Source organism: Drosophila montana, unplaced genomic scaffold, assembly GCF_035044405.1.
Source record: "Drosophila montana isolate Dmon_TW-CO22-7 unplaced genomic scaffold, ASM3504440v1 contig_1571_1, whole genome shotgun sequence".
Lineage (NCBI taxonomy): Eukaryota > Metazoa > Arthropoda > Insecta > Diptera > Drosophilidae > Drosophila > Drosophila montana.
In genome coordinates, this window is record NW_026996509.1 from 47851 (window position 1) to 68611 (window position 20761).

General features: G+C 40.5%; 1 protein-coding gene across 5 annotated transcripts in view; it reads left to right on the forward strand.

Annotated features, from left to right (window-relative positions):
- The window catches only part of LOC135439720 (homeobox protein Nkx-2.4), a 118980-nt gene that overhangs the window by 40501 nt on the left and 57718 nt on the right, over positions 1–20761 (forward strand). For 3 of the 5 annotated variants that reach the window (XM_064698523.1, XM_064698489.1, XM_064698498.1), the window contains one exon: positions 13760–13855. The exons of the other annotated variants lie outside the window; for them this stretch is intronic. In XM_064698523.1, coding sequence (XP_064554593.1) covers positions 13760–13855 — 96 coding nt within the window. The remainder of the gene's footprint in view (positions 1–13759; positions 13856–20761) is intronic. 5 annotated transcript variants of the gene reach the window in all.

The window sequence follows — 20761 nt, forward strand, 5'->3', positions numbered from 1 at the left end:
TACTCTGATTCTGCTAACCTCTTTGCTAATTTTTTCCAATCAACTTACTCTTCCGTCTGTCCTAATAATAATTCTTAGCCTATAACTAGCCTATAATTCCTAGTTGTCTACTCAAGGAGTGTAGTGGTTCCCTTCTTCGTCCATTGCTAAAGCTTTTTAACCTATCACTTGAATATTCTGTCTTTCCATCTCTTTGGAAAGAAGTATCATTCCTCTCCAGAAGAAAGGTGGAAAGTCTGATATACAAAATTACAGGGGCACTGCAAAACTGTCCGCTATTACTAAATTATTTGAAAAATAATCACTTCCAACTTGCAGCATTTCTGCAAATGAGTTGTTTCCCCTGTTCAACATGAATTCGTAAAGAATCGTTCAACTACGACCAATCTGCTTGAGTTCACTTCCTTGGTAAATGATGCTTTCCTTTCGAAAATGCAAGCTTATGTCATTTACACTGACTTCAGTAAGGCGTTTAACTCTGTGCACCATGATCTATTACTCTTTTAACTGGACCGTGTAGGTTTCCCCGCGTCTCTTTTGCATTGGATTTCTTCTTATTTAAAAGGTAGAACCCAAAGAGTAATGCTGAGGCTGAATACCTTAAAACAGGTTCACATTACTTTTGGTGTTCCTCAAGGTAGTCAGTCATCTTGGACCTTTACTCTTTACTCTTTTTATAAATGATCTCCCCTACTTATGAATGCGGACGATGTGATACTTATTCTTTCATACACTAATCCCCTACATCATTCTCGTCGTCAAGACGATTTGAACGCTATGCAACTTTGGTGTTCGGCCAATCAATTGCATCTGAACTGTTCAAAGTGTATGTTTATCACATTTAATCGTACTACACCTCATCTTGTCAGTTATACAATCGACAATACTCCATTGAAACGTATACTAACAGTTAAGGATCTAGGCGTTCTTTTGGTTCTAAACTATGCTTCAATCTTCACATAGATACCATCGTTAATGAGGAAAAAGGTGTACTTGGATTCATTAAATGATGGTCTAAAAACTTTAACGATCCATTTATAACGAAACTTCTGTACATCTCTCTTGTTCGCCCTATCATTGAATACTGCTCTTGCATCTGGTCTCCGCAGTATAACAATAGCCAGGATCGTATTGAATCTGTTCAGAAGCAATTTCTGCTTTTTGCCTTACGAGGTTTGAATTGGGACCCTAATCTTCGGTTGCATTCCTATTCCAGCAGGCTGCTTCCTCTTAATCTTCCGTCGTTAACCAACCGTAGGACAATTCTCGGTGTTGTCTTTCTACATATGTTGGCTGTTGACGATATTTTGTTTTTTGATTAATTTTGTTAAATAATAATAGCTAGAGTCACAAAACTTGACATGTAGCTTCTAGAATAGTATATATATATATCAAGTACCTTTCATTTTATAGTTATCACCACCTCCCCGCTACTACCTCATAACTATAAATCAACACGTGGTTGGAGGAGGTCCTTGAACGATCTTCTCTTGAGCCTCTTGACTACACACCTCCTAGCGAGGTCTCTTGTTACCCGGCTGCAGTGTCGCTGCAAGCGTTCGTTGTACCGGTTGGCGAATGCTCCGACTTGGCTGTCTATGGTCTCCATTTTGAGGTCTCTGTGCAAGATCGAATTTCTGACGTACCAGTCTGCACCGGTAAATCGGTGCAAGGCCAAGTTTTGGAGTGTCTGAATCCGTCTTCGAGATGTCCGAGATGTCCGAGATGCAATGCCCCAAACCTGGATACCGAATCTCAAAGTTGGTACCACGACGTTGTAAACGGCCCGTTTGCAGCGAAGTGGCAGTGCCGTTTGCAGGGCCGGGGCTTAGTAGCCAGTTGGCCTTGGCCATCTTATAGCGGCACTGCTTAAGAAGGACGTCGATGTGCGCCCGAAATCTAAGCCTCTTATCCAGCACAATTTCAAGATACTTGGCGCTTCTGCCAGGGTGAAGGGGACTACCATCTATCCAGACTTCTGGAGCCTTGCCACGCCTCAGTGTGTAGTTGACCGCCTGGCACTTCGAGACATTGAGCTTGATGTTCCACCTGCGTGTCCAGCTCTCAAGCAAGCGGATGTATTCCTCTGACAGTGGCTTCGTACTCGCAGTGGGCGAAGTAAAATATTGCCACGTCATCGGCAAATGTGGCCATCAAGTATTTGCCTGGGGTGGCAAACTCGTGTAGGTCATCCGGAGTGGGGATGTCTGCCGTGTAAAAATTGTTGAGAAAGGGGCCCAGGACGCTGCCTTGGGGGACACCCGCCTTCATTTTGCGAACAGGAGAGATTGATGCTTTAATTTTGACTTCGAACTTTCGCTCCAGTAGATAAGAGCAGAGAAGTAGAAAGAAGGGGCGGGAAGACTCATCTTGATTTTCTGAAGCAATTCATCAATCCAGACTCGGTCGAAGGCCTGCTTAACGTCTACAAAGACTCCATAGCAGTAGTCTTTGTCGTCGTAAGCCTTAAGAATATGGTTAATCACTCTGTGAACCTGTTCAACAGCGGCATGCACTCCCCTGAACCCAAATTGGTGATCAGAATGGATGGCCATGCGATCCATAAGCCTTGAAAGTCGGGCGACAATCAGTCTTTCCCAGACCTTCGACAAGGAAGGCAGGAGATTGATCGGCCGATATGACTCAGGGTCATATTCCGGCTTGCCCGACTTATGGATCATATGGATCCTCGCTAACTTACACTGGGCAGGGAAGTGTTGCGTCCTTAATATGGCGTTGAAGATCAACGTTATAAAAAGGAGCGCGGGCATTGGTAGGGCCTTCAGAGTGGTGTGGCATATTCCATCATGGCCCGGTGCTTTAGCCCTGGGAAGGACTTTGAGGACGTTGCTCACCTCCTCCACGCGGATGGGGCCGATAGGTGGTGACATCTGTAGCAGTGTCCCCAACGCTCGGGTTATTTCATCGAGCTCTTCTGGGGAGGCCAGATCGAAAGTTGTAAACCATTCCTCCAGGTGGCTGGCGAAGGTATCAGCTTGCTCTTCGTCTGTAAGGCAGTATTTACCATTGTGGCGAAGAAGGGGAACGGTTCTCCAGGGTTGGCGCTTCAGGTTTTTAGTTGCTCGCCAGAGCGAGTATCCTGAGCCATGGGTATAGTCCATGGTCACCAACCTTCTATAGCAGGATGCGTCTTTGTGTCTGCGAAGGGCCTCCTTGAATTGCCGCTCCGCTCTTCGCCACTCCGCCTTGTCCCACGGGTGCTGATTCGTCTGGAACCTGCGTCTGCACCCCCTCTTGATCCTGAGCAGGATGGCTATGTCTGCGGCCAGTCCGTTGCCAGCATTATCCAGCCGCCTGGCATGGCGTCCTCTGGCTCTGCTATCCAGGGTAACTATCAGGGCCAGGTGGTCGCTGGGGAGATCTAAATCGTCAGCGATTAAGAGGCACTGGTCAGGGATCCCCTGTTAGATGGCGAAGTCTATACAATACGGAGTGCCTCTGCTGTCGTACGGGTATCTTGTGGGAGGACCTGTGTCGACATCTGCTCATTTGGTCTGCAATAGACTGCTCCAAGGTCCACGTTACCAGCATCAGTGGAGACTTTCACAGTAGAGTATTGGTAAACACGGTTAATAATACTCAATTGTGGGAAATGAACCAAGTTACTCCAGGAGAGGACAGCGCAGCCACCGCTAGCTGAGCGATTTTGAGTCCAGTGTACAGGGTATGCGTCGAAACCAAAGATTTTGGGGAAAGCAGGACCGTTAGTTCTAGTTTCTGACAGCAGAATCATTCCGATGTCGTGTTTTTGTACTAAGGCCTGCAATCAGCAGAGGGATGATTGAGCCCGCATTTAACGCATTTGTGGTGTTTTCTACAGTATGTGGCCGTGTGCCCGTACTCCGGACATCTATGGCATTGCACCACATCCTGGCTTCTTCGAGCAGTCTCAACCTTGACCACCTGCTTGCACAGCTTCCTGATGGTAAGAGCCTCCTTGTTGTTGGCCGCCGGCTGCAAGTTAATGAAGTGAATATTCATGGGCTTCTTGGTAGCTTTGCTGCTCGGATTGTGTATGTGGAGAACGGTATGGCCCTGGGTCCGCAGGTCATCGATGAGGTCTCGGTTGAGTGTGGTGTGGTGGAGGCCTTTGTTTACTATGCGGTAGGGCTTCTCCTCCTGCAGCTGGTATGAGTAGAACTCAATTTTATGTTCTACCAGTTTCTGTATGATGGCCCTGTATGTGGGCACATCATTGGCTAGGAGTCGCATAGTCCTACCTAGGTTGGATTTGATCGTCAAGCTATCCAGGTTCACTACTTCGGATAGTATGAGCCACACGTCGTTGATGTCGTCGATGCGATTTAGGACGATGGGGGTGGCTGCTTTCCTCCAGTGGGGGCGTTGTTGTTGGCCCTTTTATCGGGCACGGAGGAGCTGGTGCTGGCATGGGCGACAGCGTTGGGCTGGCTGCCGCCCTCAACCTGAGGAGTCGCAGAGGCAGGCAAAGTTCTCTTCTTGGACTGGTTTTATCTGCTCGGTCTCAGATTCGTCAGTATCCATGTCTTCGTCGTTATCGGGTGGGGTCAAGAGTGCATATCTATTGGGAGCATGAGTGCCAACTGGACTGGTGTTAGTCTTGTTCCGTTTTCGCCGCACGGCAGGTTGGGACCTGCTATCTGCGACTTTGCGCTTATCATTTGTATTTCTCGCCTGTGATTGAATCATTCGAGCCACGACTGCGGCGCCTGAATACAACTATTCTAAAACACAATAAAATGTACTGTTTTGGATTTCCTCGTATCAGCGGCAGCAAGCGCAAATTCAAAGAATTTCTGTATACATGTACACAAAAACATTCATGCGCGTCTGCTTTTTTTTTTTTTAATTTGTCTCTATTACTACTAAAGCAAGTTAACGCGTTGCGCGAGCTGCATTTGGTGTTGTAATAAGAGGGTTCATGGTATCCCCTAGTCGCGAGCTCCCGACCAGAACCTCTTATCTGTTTTTTAATTACATATATTGTTAGTTAATAATTACAAATATTATTTGTATGTAAGCATAATATAGTTAAGAAAGCATAACATTAGTTAAGGCATAATGTCGGGAACTAAGAGTATATTATTACTTTTTTAAATAATTTATAAACAAGCAAGGAGCCGAATTAGATATTTAAAGTTTGTTTAAAAGTACCAGCCGTCTGTCGCTGAAACCATGCCTTGTCGATCAGTTGCTGTGGTGGCCAAAGCTCGCGACGAGGTTAAGCGGTCGACGAGAGCGCATGCCTCGACAGCGAGCAGAACTTGGACAATAGCGACTGGAGTGACAAGAAGTGTTCGAGCTAAGTATATAGTATGTGAAGAGAAACTTGAGAACCGTAAGTGCACAGCGCAGCGCTAGGGCTCCAGGCAGTTCGGCAGGGTAATTGTAGGGAAATAACATACAGAGTAGATGTCAATAATCAATTATAATAATAGTCGAGAAGTGCGAATAAATTTAACAATAACACCGGATTTAACCATTTCTTTTACTTCACCATTATTACTAAAACTTGAACATCGAGGCAAGCCGGTGATCAGTGTTTTGTCCAATTGTAGTTACACGAGGCTTAGTACCGACGTACGCGAGAGCGACTACCTTATTTAGACCACATTTGGGTAATAACGTCAGTGATATTCATAGAGAGTCGAAGGCAGACTAGTACGTTCTTGAGTTTGCCGAGTGTGCCTACTTGTGTTTATAACAACTACCGTACTTATCATAAGATATTAACGTAAGCGGAGACCATCGAGCCTCGAAGGCAAACTCGAGCATCTCTGGGACAAGCTTTACGCTTTGCCTGTTGAATTTACACGGATTGTAGATAATTGTGCTGCGTTAATCCTAGGGTTTTGGAACATTCCAATGTTCAGCAGTAGATCTTATTGTGCTATAGAATAATCGTATATACTCAAAAAAAATAAAAATCATTTAAATAGTCGCTTAAATTGGTTGGTAGTTCCAATTGACTTATTTATTCCATTTATTGCTATATGTTGGAATGGGGTAAAGGGGTAGCTATTAAATGAGAGATAATTTACCTGCTACTTGTCAATTTTGTGACTGAAGCTCTTAAAACCAAAGAGATTTGTTTAAAAACATGACTTCGATGGGGATTTTTATCGATTGTTTGGAACCGTAGCAAGTTATTAATATTGGAAACAAGCTGGTACTGCGCGGGCACTAGGGGGACCCAGATACCAAATTTCAAGTCTCTAGCTCTTATAAGTTCTGAGATCCTTGCGATCATACATACGGATGGACGGACAGACAGACGAATATGGCCAGATCGACTCGGCTATTGATGCTGATCAAGAATATATGTACTTAAGGGGGTCTGCCCCCTACTGCCCGCGCAGTACCAGTTTGTCCGATAGTCGATAACTTGTCCCGAATCCAAGTAATCCATAAAAATTGATATCGTAATCCTATTTTTTTTTAGCAAATTTCGTTACAAGAGCTAGAGTCACCAAACAAAAGTATACATATATCAAGTATCTTTCTTTTTATAGCTATCGCCACCTCCCTGCTACCACCACATAGCTATAAATCAAGTAGATAAACCAATTTGTATTCCCCACCAATTTAAGCCACACTTTAAATGCAATTGACCTTAAGAGAATATACAGATATGCTTTAGCACAATAAGATCTACTGTTGAAAACATCGGTTAAGAAACACAAAAGTTATTATAGAAAACGAGTAATAATAAGTATATATATTGGCAGCCAACGTGTCAGCGGCAGCTAGTGCAAAGCGCAAGAATTCATTCACGCGTGTCTTGATTGAATCAACAGCATTGCAATTTACTCTATTAACAGCATTGCAATCAACAATTTTATTGTTTTCTGTGCTGCTATTTGAATTGGGTATGCAAGTGGTGCGAGCTGTTGCTGTTTCGATTCCTAGTGAGGGAACGATTTTTCTTTTAACTGCTCGAGCAAACGAGCGCGTAGCGCGAGCTGCATTTACTGTTGGTAAAAGAGAGTTCAGGGTATCGCCTAGTCGGGTGCTCCCGACTAGAACCTCCTACTTATTATATATTTTTACACTTCCATCCTGATTTTGTTTTCTAAATTTTGCATTTTTTGTGCACCGTTGTTCGTTTTGCTCTGCGCTCTCGCAACTTTTGCTTAACTTTAACCCCGGTAGAAAATATGTCGAGCTGTAAAAAACCGTGTACGTTCAATCAGGCTGAAGGCGGCTGCGCACAGCCGCAATTTGTTTACTGTCCCAATTTTTGCATTTGCCATATACATCTGTCCAAACACCGACGCATCTAATTTCCGTGCCTAGCAACTTGGATTTATCCCCAATGCTGTCATTATCGCCTTCTCCAACCGATTGTCTTCGTTCTCCTCTTTGAAGAAAACCGACTTTTTTTTTTGCTCCCCGTTTTCCTTTTAGATTTCAATAAAACACCGGCGTTTTAATATATCTATTTAAAATATTTTCATTATTCTGTTTACCTTCTCGGTTAATTTTTTTTCTTTTATCGCTTGTGCCCTGTACATTTTAAACATATTAATATTGTCAGTTTAAAACTTGCGTTCTTGTCCATTTTTTCTTGTGCGATTGCTCTATTAGCTATGTGGGTAAGCTGCTTGTTGTTGCTTATATTTAACTGCACATCGCATCTCTTGGTGTGGAAGATCTTGTGAGCAAGTAAGCAATCTATAAACAGATTATTCTCTCGCACTCTCGTGCTCTCGTGCCTTTTTTAACTTTGACCAGGAATAGCATTAGGGGTCTGATTGTTGGTTTTCGTAAACCAAACGATCAGCTCACAGCCCTGGATACCCAATTCAAAAGCCTAAAACTGTTGGATGAGTCTCCAGGGCCTAAAAAGTCTTCTACTGGTGTTTTGCCGTTGCCTAACACCCATCAGCCCCCGATTGCGATTCAGCAGCCTACTACCCCGATCACACAGCAGCTGAGGTCTGCTGTGGAAATTGGTTCTGTACCGAAATGTGAAACATCGGTATGGGAAAAACCAATTGAACGAGTCGTCCGCTGTCGTAGAAGTTCCGAAAGAGCGACAGCAACAACTAAATTTACAGCGGCCGTTAGAAGGTTCGCCGTCCGGACTAACAGCTGTTTAAGTACCACAGCTGATAGTGTTCCCACTGTAACACTTGTGGTACCTAAGCCTCTAGTGGGCCTTCCACCGAAGAGACATATTTTTGTTTCTAGGCTTGCCCCTCACATCGGATGATGTAAAAGCTTTTATACCGGCAAAAATTCAAGTCCCAGGTATAATGGTGGAAAAATATTTCATCCTTTAACATAAGTGCTCCGCCAGAAACAACATTTGTTCTAAAGAATTTTGGCCGGAACATTTAAAAACCAATGAAACTTTATTTGCTGTGTCAAAAAACTAGATTCTTCTCTTTATCTTGTTTATGCGATCGTTAGAGGTCTTAGATCTAAACTTGGTGGCAACTATTTAGATTCTCTTGCATTTAATTTTCACAATATGGCTTTTACAGAGACATGGCTTAAGCCGGACATTTCAGATTCTTCAATTTTTACTTCCCAATACACCACTTATAGATGTGATCGAGCTTCCCTTATCGGGGAAGGAGTACCACATATGTTGATTCTGCTCTTTCGTCAGAACGAATTGATCTTGCTATCTCTGAGATTGACTTGGTGGCTGTAAGTTTCTGTATCTTTATTTTGTGTTCCTATATACCCCCACTATATAACATGTCTATTTACCAAAGCCATCTTAACGCTATTAGCTCTTTCTCCTCCCTACTTTCTGATACGGACCTTTTAGTTGTTTTTGGGGACTTACATCTCCCAGCTGTCGATTGGTCACCGCCATTAGATTCAAACTTTCTGTTGCCCCCTTTGTCAAATGAATTTATTGATGGCTTACATGAAATGTCCTTACGGCTGGTTAATCGGGTGTGCAATGCAAGAAATAGATCTCTTGATCTGATCTTCGAGTTGACCCGCTTACACTTCCTGAAGACCCTTTCAATCCAATTCTGGATATGGTCATTGATCTACCAGCCCGAGTGCCTATCAAGGAATCGGAAGAAAGGCTGATTTTCATAATCTGAATGATCTTATTCTGCAAGTCGATTGGTCCCAACTGTAGAATTGTGAAGACATTGATGTTGCCAATGAACTTTTTTATGATACCTTTTACTCGTTCTTTGATATCTGCGTTCCTCTTGATCACCCAGCGAAGTCTGGTGGGCCTCCCTGGTTCTCAAGGGAACTAATGAGATAACAAAATTTAAAGTCGATTCCTTCCGCTATGCAGTTACCTTCGCAGCTGTCGTCTCCAGTTCGCACATATTTCTAAGCAATTTTTTAACTTTATCAATTCTAAAAGTAAGAGTCTTATTCCACTATGCTTAAGAAATGTTACATTTTCAAACTTCACATATTGGTGTTCCATTGGCAAGTGTCGGTTGTCGGTAACATATGAGTGGCAAAAGTATTGCTTCTTTAAACAAACATCTGATTGGTTTGATTTGGTATACCAAAAGTCAAATAATACGGCCCCGATAGATCTACATCCACCTACCTTCTTGAATTGACTAATTAACGGGTTTAAGAAAAGAATGCAGACTGATTTCAGAGTATTTGCGAAACAGAACTCAAAAAGTTATTTTCATAAATTCGTTTTCTAAACGTATTCTAGTGATTTTCGGTAATCCTCAAGGTAGTCATCTTGGCCGAGCGCTTGTTTTTTTCTTTTCATAAATGAGCTTCCCTCGATACTGTCTCACTTTCGAGTATTAATTTATGCTGATGATGTGAAATTATGCCTTGCATATAAAGAAATGTCATCATTTTATCTTTTACAAGCTGACATAGATGCGTTTCAGTCTTGGTGTAAAGTCAACCTGTTAAATTCGAACAGCTCTAAATGTAAGGTTATGACTTTCTATATGAGCCCTTCTCAATTGGTTTCTTAAATTTTTGAAGGCTTACCTCTTGAGCGTTTCAGCAGATCTTGTAATTAAGTTTATGATCTAGGTGTTACTTAAGTTTATTTGAAACATATTACTTGTTTTAAAGAAGTTTCTACACATGTGCGTGATAATGACTTATTTATAGTGTTGGCTGATTTTAATTTAACTAACATCTGTTGGGCATTATTCACTGTCGAAAATTATTTAGTACCGTCAGCACAGCATGACCTTATAGATTGCATGCTTGACCTTCATTGTTTTAAATCAATTAAATTTCGAATCATTTGAAAAGAACACTTGTTCTTGTATTTGTCGATGATTACCTTATTGCTAATGCGTAGAAGTTGCAATGTCCTATTGCAATCCTCTTATTTCTAACTCATCAGCTACCAATAACCGATTCATCTTTTTTATATGACTCGGCTTTTATTATAACACCCTGAACTCCCTCTTAAAAGTTTGTTTTCCCAATTTAATTCTTTCAACTGCTTCTTCAAAGCCACCCTGGCTTACTCCCAGACTATCAAACCTAAAAAATAATATGTCTTAATATTTTAAAAAAGTTTTATAAGTCTGGTTAGAGTATTAATTTGGTTAAATACCATATTCCATGGCCAATTTCCTTCGAATTTCTTTTTTCTGAATTCTCAGTGCAATGGAAATTATCTGACTTTAATTTTGTAAACTTCAAGCGTAAATCTTTAAGTTGCCATCTTCTTTTTTTCTCGGGATGGATAAAGCTAGCACTGATTGTGATTCTGCTAACCTCTTTGCTAATTTTTTCCAATCAACTTACTTTTCCGTCTGTCCTAATAATAATTCTTAGCCTATAACTTCCTCTAAGTCTACACCTACTCCTATTATTTCCCATTTTTTCTCCTTTCAGCTATAAACTCTTTAAAATCTTCTTACTCTCCTGGGCCTGAGAATATTCCTCGTTGTCTACTCAAGGAGCTTAGTTCTTCCCTTATTCGTCCATTGCTAAGGCTTTTTAAACTATCTCATGAATCTTCTCTATTTCTATATGTTTGGAAAGAATCTTATATCATCCTCATTCCTTTCCACACGAAAGGTGGAAAGTCTGATATAAAAAATTACAGCGGCATATTTGAAAATAAAAATAATAATTTCGAATTTGCAGCATTTCTGCAAATCAGTTGTCGCTCCTGTTCAACGCGGATTTGTAAAGAATCATCTGAATTTACTTCCTTGGTAATTGATGCTTTCCTTTCTAAAATGCAAACTGATGTCATTTACACTGACTTCAGTAAGGCGTTCGACTATGTGCACCATGATATTTTACATCTTAAACTTGACCGATAAGGTTTTCCTCTCTCTTTTGCATTATATTTAATCTTATTTAAAAGAAAGGACCCAAAGAGTAATGCTGAGGCTGACTTCCTCAAAATAGGCTCACGTTACTTCTGGTGTTCCTCAAGGTAGTCAAGTTGGTCCTTTACTCTTTTCTCTTTTTATAAATGATCTCCCCTCAGTTTTATCACATGCCCGTATACTTATGAATGCGGACGATGTAATACTTATTCTTTAATACACTAATCCCCTACATCACTCTCGTCTACAAGATGATTTGAACGCGTAGCAATTTTCGTGTTCGGCCAATCAATTGCATCTTAATTGTTCAAAGTGTATGCTTATGACCTTCAATCGTAATACACTTTATTTTGCCAGTTATACAATCGACAATTCTCCATTGCAACATATACGAACAGTTAAGGACATAGGCGTTCTTTTTGATTCTAAGCTCTGCTTCAATCATATAGCTACCATCGTTATGAGGCCAAAAGTGTACTGGGTTAATTATACGCTGGTCTAAAGAATTTAACGATCCTTTTATAACCAAACTCCTATACATATCTCTTGTTCGCCCCATCCTTGAATACTGCAGTATAACAATAGCCAGGATCGTATTGAATTCGTTCAGAAGCAATTTCTGATTTTTGCCTTACGAGGTTTGAATTGGGACCCCAATCTTCGGTTGCCATCCTACTACAGCAGGCTTCTTCTTTTTGACCTTCCTACATAAGTTGATTGTTGGCGACAAAATTTTTTTTTTTCTATTAGGTCGTCTTCAATAATTTGTTCCGTATAGACCTACCAGGAATTATCACTCTTATTCCTACTAGCATACCTTTCCGGAAAGGCTATAAATTTCCCCCACCGGGTCGGTGTTTTCCCATCACTATCTCATTATCCTATCTACTTAACACTCTATATATCTAGTATAAATTTCCATACTTTATTAAAAACTTCTTTCTTTCTTTTTTCCTATTTATTGTACTTTCTTAAATAATTTAGTAAATTAAGATTATTTTTAATTTTTACTTAAGAACACAATTTTCTCTACTAACACCTTCCTTCCTAGCTGTAGGCTCTAATAACGTAACTGACAAAATTAGCTGTGAAAAGGGGCATAGCTGGCCGGCAAATAAAACACATACATCGGTCGGTGATGCTATTAGAATATTGTGAATTCTAATTAGGGTTTTAGCATTGAATACTCATAATTTGATGCAATAAATAATAAGGAAGACACTCGTTTTTGTCGCCTATTAATAAGTAATTAAAAAAAAGGATCTCAGAACTTATAAGAGCTTGAGAGCTTTTGAACATAGGTCCTCCTAGCGTTCGCGCAGTACGAGTTTGTTTCCGAAGATCGATAACTTGCCTCGTTCGATATATATATCGATATAGTAATTTTTGAGCAATTCTCTTAGATTTGAAGAGCTAGAGTCACTAAACTTGACGTATAGCTTCGAGAATGGCTTATACAGATAAAGTATCTGTTCTTTTAAAGGCATTAATCAAATAAATAAAACAATTGGAATTACCCTTCAACTTAGCCAACAATTTATTGTGTTGCATATAAGAATATTCTATAGCTAAATACGATCTACTGCTAAGCATTTCATTATGATTGGTTAAGTAACACAGAAGTTATAAAAGAAAACATGAATATTTACAAGCTACATGTTTTCGGCAGCTAAGGCAAATTGTAAGAATTTCTGTACACAATTGTAGTTGCAATTACAATCGCAATTGCCGATGCGATTATATCTTACACCGGGCTCTGCGAATCATAAAATTCGTTTTCTAATCAACACTAAATTTTGGGATGGTTGTGAAGTATGGGGCGGTTGAATGGAATTGCGGTACAGGAAGGTAACTTTTTATACCCTGAACCCATTGGAAATGGGTAAAAAGGGTATAATGTATTTGTGCAAATGTATGTAACAGGCAGAAGGAAGCATCTCCGACCCCATAAAGTATATATATTCTTGATCAGCATCTATGGCCAAGTTGATCTAGCCATGTCCGTCTGTCTGTCCGACTGTCTGTCCGTCCGCATGTATGAACGACCAATTTCATTGCCGAGTTGTTTGTGTTTTTTATTGGTTTTTGTTGTTCCTTATGGAAATTGTTTTGAAGCTGGTAGTCTGAAGTTCGGGCGCAATTCAATAATATTGTATATATGATGTATTTGTGCGCATGAACACTATTTGTCTTTGAATTTTGGGTATCCAAATTTCTGTCTGCAACATCGGAATCAAAGTGTTTTGAAAGGAGCTTTTGATCCAATCGTCCTCTCCAATAAGGACACTCAATATTTGAAAATCAATCTGCATAGTAGCTTTTTATTGTTCGACGATATTTATTTTTGTATTTTTATGGTCTTTGGTATATTTTAATTGTTGCATATAAGGAATGTATGTACGTATTCGTACTAGTAGATTGGGATTGAAACCTTGAATAGAAAACATTTCCTTAATAAAGGTTATAATAGTGTTTGTAATTATTTTTTTAAGGTTTATGAGCTCGAGAGAAGATTTAAGCAACAGCGATATTTGTCGGCCCCTGAGCGAGAACATTTAGCAAGTCTTATTCACTTGACGCCCACACAAGTAAGCAATTATATATACTTTACTATTAATATTTAAATAAAAAGATATTTTAAAAAAGATTAAGATTAAAAACCTATCGGGAATGCATATGTACACTCATATATTGATAAGGTTTTACACCAAGTTAGGATCAATTAAACTACAAGATTTTTGCGTTGCAATCTTTTAAAATTTAATTTACAACAATATTTAGAAACACGTGGATGTTTATATATTTTTGGGGTACAATGTAGATATAAACAGTGCTAAGAGAGAAGTGACGCTTTTTGCACAATGGCTTGTTTTGTGTTGGTTCTTTGGACAATATTATAATAATATTTTTCAAGAAGGGATTGCGTAAATTTATAAATGCAGAAAGTTTTATATTTTTACAACATTTTCATAGTTTGTGCATTTGCGCAAATTAAATGTAATTTAAAACAATTAAGAGGCTCTGGTCGGGAGCCCTCGACTAGGGGATACCCGGAACCCTCTTCTGCCAACATGAATTGCTGCTCGCACTGAGCGCTCGTTCGCTTTAGCAGTAATAAAAGTAAATTTAAACCAAAATCAAATTTAGTTCCCTCAAAAATATTCGAATTCGTAATAGACCACGCTTCTTCCCGCTGCCTCTACTCAACAACCAAGCCAACAACTAATCGAAACTGAAAAAAAAAAACAAATTAAAATAGCAACACATACACACAGGACAGAAAAATATACAGTCGCAATTGCAATGCTATTAATAGAATTCATTAAGGACGCGCGTGAATATGTTTGTGTTCATGTATACAGAAATTCTTGAAATTTGAGCTTTCTGCCGCTGACACGTGGGCTGCCAATATGTATATAACCACACATTTTCTTTAATATCTATTGTGTTTCTGAAATTGATGAAATTGTGTCTTTAATTAGAGGGAAATACAAATTGATTTATGGCTATATGGTGGTAGGGGGGAGGTGGCGATAGCTATATAATGAAAGATACTCGATATATATATAATATCTTAGAAGCTACATGTCAAGTTTGGTGACTCAAGCTCTTATAACTTACGAGATATGCTTAAAGATCAGGATTTCGATATGGATTTTTATTGATTACTTGGAAACGGAGTAAGTTATCGATTATCGGAAAAAAACTCGTCCCTTGCAATAGAAGGACCTATGTTCCAAATTGAAAGTCCCTAGCTCTGAAAGGTCCTGGGATCCTTGCATTCATACATACAGACAGACGGATGGAGAGACGGACGGTCAGACGGATATGGCAAGATCGACTTGGCTATTGGTGCTGATCAGGAATATATATACTTTATGGGGTCGGAGATGCTTCCTTCTGCCTGTCACATACATTTGCCCAAATAGATTATACCCCTTTTACTCATTTTAAATGGGTTCAGGGTATGAAAAAATTATGAATTACAATTTCATAACCTGAACCCATTAAAAAAATGGTGCAAAGGAATTTGTCGCGATGAATTACCCTTGCAGAAATATGACTTATAGCCTTTCTCCACTGGGCTTAAGAAATGTCACATTTTAATGTTTCACATATTGGTGTTCCACCGGTTTTCGATAACATTTGAGTGGCAAAAGTACTGCTTCTTTAAATAAACAGCTGATCGAGTTGCTTTAATTTACATAAGCGCCGCAAAGATTTCCTTTCAAAAGTCAAATAAAACGGCCACAAAGTAGGGACTCCATTTAATGGACTGCTTGTGGGACTTGGCCAACTTTAAATGTTAAAAACTGTGGGAATATTACAATTTAAAATTATAATTTAAACTTACCGCTTGCCTTCGTTGCAATATCAGCTGCTTATGGTAATGAGCACATTCACATTTTTCACAACATCGATAAATCAGCGTAAAAAATACAACCTTTTCCGGGCGACATTTTTGCTAAATTTGTAAAATGTGTTTTCTTACGGGTAAACGTACATGCCGCATATTACACATTGTGCAAAAATGTGATATTTTCAGAAATGTGTTCAGTGGACAGAGGCTATTAGTTTTTTTTTAAGCAGAATAGGTCCCCACAGTAAACAAAAAATTAGAATATTAGATATAAATATTTTATTTAGGTCTTTTAAATTTTTATTAAATAAAAATAGATCAGATTCTTCTCATTATGCCTGACTGGACCATGAAATGCATGATAGAGCATTTCAATGTGTGTGCCTTTTGCTACTATAGGCACATCCCCGGTAGACCTGGTCTTTATTGATTTGCTCCGTGAACTGTCGAATTGCTTCCACATTACGTTCATTTAAGAGATGAAGGTATGTGAGACTTAGTAGTAGAGTTCGCCGATCCTTTGACTCTATCCAAGATGTTATTATGATTTATAAAAAGAGTCCCATTTACATTAGCCCGATCAGCGAATGTAATGAGGTGTGTGCCTTGGAGCCAGGTCTTAGAGCCATTATCTACTCGCACTTCTGCTAGTTTATCGTTGATAATTATCATCCCTTCGTCCACCTGAGTAATCGGCTCCAAATTGCTAGGCTGGATTTCACAATGAGCCACCCCTCTGGCGTGTAATTCTCTGGGGCATGAGCTTTCTTTTGACAATCTGCAGAACGTCGCTCCAGGGGATACGGTGCAGCTTTCAAGAGAGTAAATGTTTCCATCACACTCCGCCACGGTGGTGTCTGTTACTTGTAATATGTAGCCTTTATGAATGACGGGGAAAATTGTTATTTTCTTACAAGCTAGCTTAAGTTTCGGGAACTAAATAATGAAGTAAAAAGCGTTGTTAGATTGCAGTACTTTAAGGGACGAAACGGACAAAAGTGCTGCTATGGGGGTGTCGGTGGGCTCCTCAAGCTAAACTGATTTCAAGTCAATATGGTCTAAAATATTCGGGTTTACAATGTATGCCTTTGCATACGATATTGCGAGCATTAAATTTTACATTTCCATCATCAGCATCCTATTTCTAGCCAATAGCGTTTCATACAAGTGTTCAGTCTCCACTTGTGTGTCTTTTGCGGCCTTGAGAATTTGATTGACGGTGATTGTGAGCTGATTAACTTGGTCCTGTACCTTGGTATTTATCACTATTTGTCTATTGTTTTCGCGTATTAACTGTAGTTCTCTAAATTTTATTTTTTCTAAATCGTTGGCATCCGGAGTGCCTGCTACGACTTTCAGCATAGACCCTTAGAAGTCCAAACTTCTGGCCACCCCATGGTGTACGCCCAACGCTTCCAGCGCTGCGAAGCCAATGACAGGGACAATATGATAATTAGTTCAAACCTGTGGAAAGGAATTTTAGCTATTTTTGTGTTTCAATATTGGGTAACCCACCACCACCAGAACTTATAACGAGAGCAAGCGTTAATATCTAAATCTTATAACTAATTGGAAGAAGCGAGCCAAGTGGCTAAAAAGATTGGTAATATAAAAAAAATTCAAGGGCCTTATTCTCGTGGTGATTACCTCAAGTTGTCCTTGTGGACAACCCTCCCTCTAATGAGGACCTCGGTCCCCAGATCTGCTTCCACGGCCTTCGCATCACATAAAGGTGTGAGTTTGTTCCCGAGCCTTCGGTTGGAGTTGACCAAAACTTTGTCACCAACGTCGAAGACCCTATTTTGCCTCTTGGCGTTCTCCCTAGCTCTGAGCGCCGTCTGGGCGTTTCTGATCTTGTTTTATATCTTCTCTTGTGGCTCATCTGTGTGCGCCTGAACCAAATCAACTGGTCTTTTGTCGATGACCGAATGGATCGACTTATTGTAGTCAGTTGTAGCCAGTAAAATTATTTCTACGGTGTCACTTATACCTTTATCGATCTTTAGGCATCTGGATAGCTCTAACAGAGTGCTGTGAAAGCGCTCAACCTGTCCATTCGAGATGCTATGCTATGGTGGTGCATTTGAAATGCTGACCCCATAGTTGTTTGCAAGCATAGCCACGATTGTTTCTGAATTCAATGACGGTTCATTGTCACATTAAATAGATCTGGCTTTTGGGAAAAAATTCATCAGTTGCATTGAGGCTGTCTTCAGATCCACAATGGTTCTTGAAGGGACCGGTTGGAAAACAGTAAATTTAGAAAACTTGTCGATGCAAGTGAGAAAAAATTTCCTGTCAGTGGAGAAAATGTCTATGTGCAACGTCTCTCCTACATGTGAGGGGATCGGCGTCTCGCCAAGCTCTTGTTTCTTGGGGTGTCTATCATATTTAGCCCTAGCACACATTTTGCAATTCTGTACTATTTCATTGGCTATCTTTGACATCTATGGGAAGTAGTACTCGGAGAGTACCTTCTTTCTCCAACCGCAAATACGTCCACTACACGATGTTTTCAGAGCCAGAACTTCGTGGCCGGGTGTCTTTAAACCAATGCGTCTTTTATCATTGCAAGCGTATGCAAATCACAGTGGAGGGCATTTAGGCATTTGGTACATCTTCGAGTTCCTCTAGCAATGATTCAATGCGAGTATAGTTGATCAAGTAACTTTTCTTATTCCCAAACAGAATGAAACTGCGTTTCATTCTAGCACTATTTGGTTTTGAAAACAGTGCAAGGGTTTGATTTTTGACTCAATGGTGTTGGTGAGAAGACGTCGCTGTGGATCGTTGCTGCACAGGACTCTACCTCTAGTTCACCTAAAGCGCTGAGCTTTAGATACAAATAGTGCCTTAATTTGGCAAGTGACCATACAATGGCCAATAGGTCTCTCTTATTTGTTGCGTAGTTAACCTCACTGTCCTTTAATGTTCTCGAAATCACTGTTATAGGACGACCCTCCTGAGACAAAACCGCACCTATTCCGAGGGGCGAAGCATCGGTCGTTAGATCAAATGGCTTCTAAAAGTCGGGATACCTGAGCATGACATCATCGGATGCCAAAATATTACGCAACTTCTGAAACGCCCGTTTGCTGCGCTTCAGAGATTTGGACCTTTATGTTTCTAGACTTATGTTTACTGACTGATGGGTCTTGCTATTGCAGCGAAGTCCCTAATGAAACATCTGTAATAACTTGCGAGGCCTAGAAATGATCTGACCTCAAACAGCGTTTTTGGTTCTGGAAACTCCTGTATTGCCCTTACATTCTCTGGATCTGTCGTGGCACCTCCGCTGGTGACTATGAATCCCAGAAAACTCACTCTAAAAAAACGCGATTTCTCGACTGAGACCCTCGGGTTTGCTTCGTGCAAACTTTTTATGACCCAATCCACATGTTTAATGTGGGACTCCTCATCTTCTGAGAAGATAATTACGTCAGCGACATAGACATAGCAAAACTTGCCAATCTGCTCTAGCAGTATGTAATCGAAGGTTCTTTGAAAGATGCTTGCTGTATTCTTTAGTCCAACAGGGAGTCTTTTGAACTTGTATTTCCCCCCGCGAGAATGATCTGGTGATAACCAGACTTGAGGTCTAATGTTGAGAAGTATTTGGCTTTGCCCAAATTTCCCAATATCATCGAGAGGTTTGGCATAGGGTACTGTCAGGTACCGTTCTTTCGTTCAGTTTGCGAAAGTCTATTACCAATCTCATTTTTTTATTACCTGCCTCATCAGTGCCTTTTTTGTCTGCTACCCATACTGGGTTATTGTAAGGTGAGACGGACTTTTGAATTATGTCATTCTTGAGCAGATCTTTGATTTCTTTATTAACGAAATCAGCTAACGAATAAAGCTTGGCAAACAAAGGTTGCTCATCTGTGCTCCTAATGGTAGCCACGACTGATGTGTTATACGGCAACGCTTCATCTGGGTCTGCAAAAGCCATTTGTCTGGTCTTTAGCATTTTTAAGAAAGAACTTTTAACTAATGGGTGTGCGTCTGCACAATCTACTTTTGTGAAATTTACGTTGGCACAATTGTAGAAGGAGAATTTTTCGACATCCGTACCCCACTTAAGTTGTCCTAAAGCTAAACAAAGGGAGGATCCTACCTGTGTTAACAGGTCAAGGCCTATAATGCCATCAAATGTAGACAAATCTGGTAAAATAAAGAATGTTGCTTTTGTATTGAATATCGACACAAAGCATTTTTGTGTGATGTTTGTCGTTCCATGGATTGAATGAATTGTGAAATTTATGTCAACCGGGCAAAAGCCTTTTAATCCTTCGTATGGTCGAATGAAATTCTTTGACGTGCCCGTATCGATGAGGAACTTCATATCAGTCCCCGCTACTCTTCGTCGGATGAGAGGGAGCAGGGACTTACTCCTAAAAAATTGACCGCATCCGAACCAACATCGCTGTTGCCATTGTCGTCAATTTGCGACACTGCGCTATCAGCGGCTGTGGCATATGACTCTGACCCCCCTGGTGCGCCCTGCGCAACATGGTTTACCCTTTGCTGCTTTCTCTGAGCACTTGTGCGATCAGATTGGGCTGATCTCTTGTTTACATAAGCTGGGGCTTGTGAGGGCTGTAGCATCCTTGATATGGAAGGGTCAACTTCCATTGTCACTGGTGCCGTATTGTTATTCTGTTGTCTGCCGCTTTTTTGATCGGCTTGGCTTTGCGTCCTGGCCTGTTTATTGTAGTGTGGTTTTTTCTGACCATTTGACTGTGGCTCCCCCTGCTGGCTAGTCTGCACTTTGGTGCTTGGTCTACGCTCATTTTCCTCCTGACTTCTAGCGTAGTTAGCCGCAAAGGCATATTTCTCATGGTTAGATTCAACCTCCTGTGCAAGGGCGAAAAGCACGTCTGTGAAATTGCGTTTGAGGCCTGATATAAAAAAAATTTTTTTTTGTCGCATAAGCCTTTAGCCATAATTGGCTCATATGACATACTCTCTACTTCGTCGTTATACTGAAGTAGCGATAGGCCCCCCTACCTCAAGGTGCCTATCTCCTGTTCTATTACATGGATGGATCGTTTGTCACTGTACGTGAAATCGAGGCTATTTATAATCGCATCAAAGTTCAGTACTGTGCCAAACGAAGCTGGTACTGCATCAG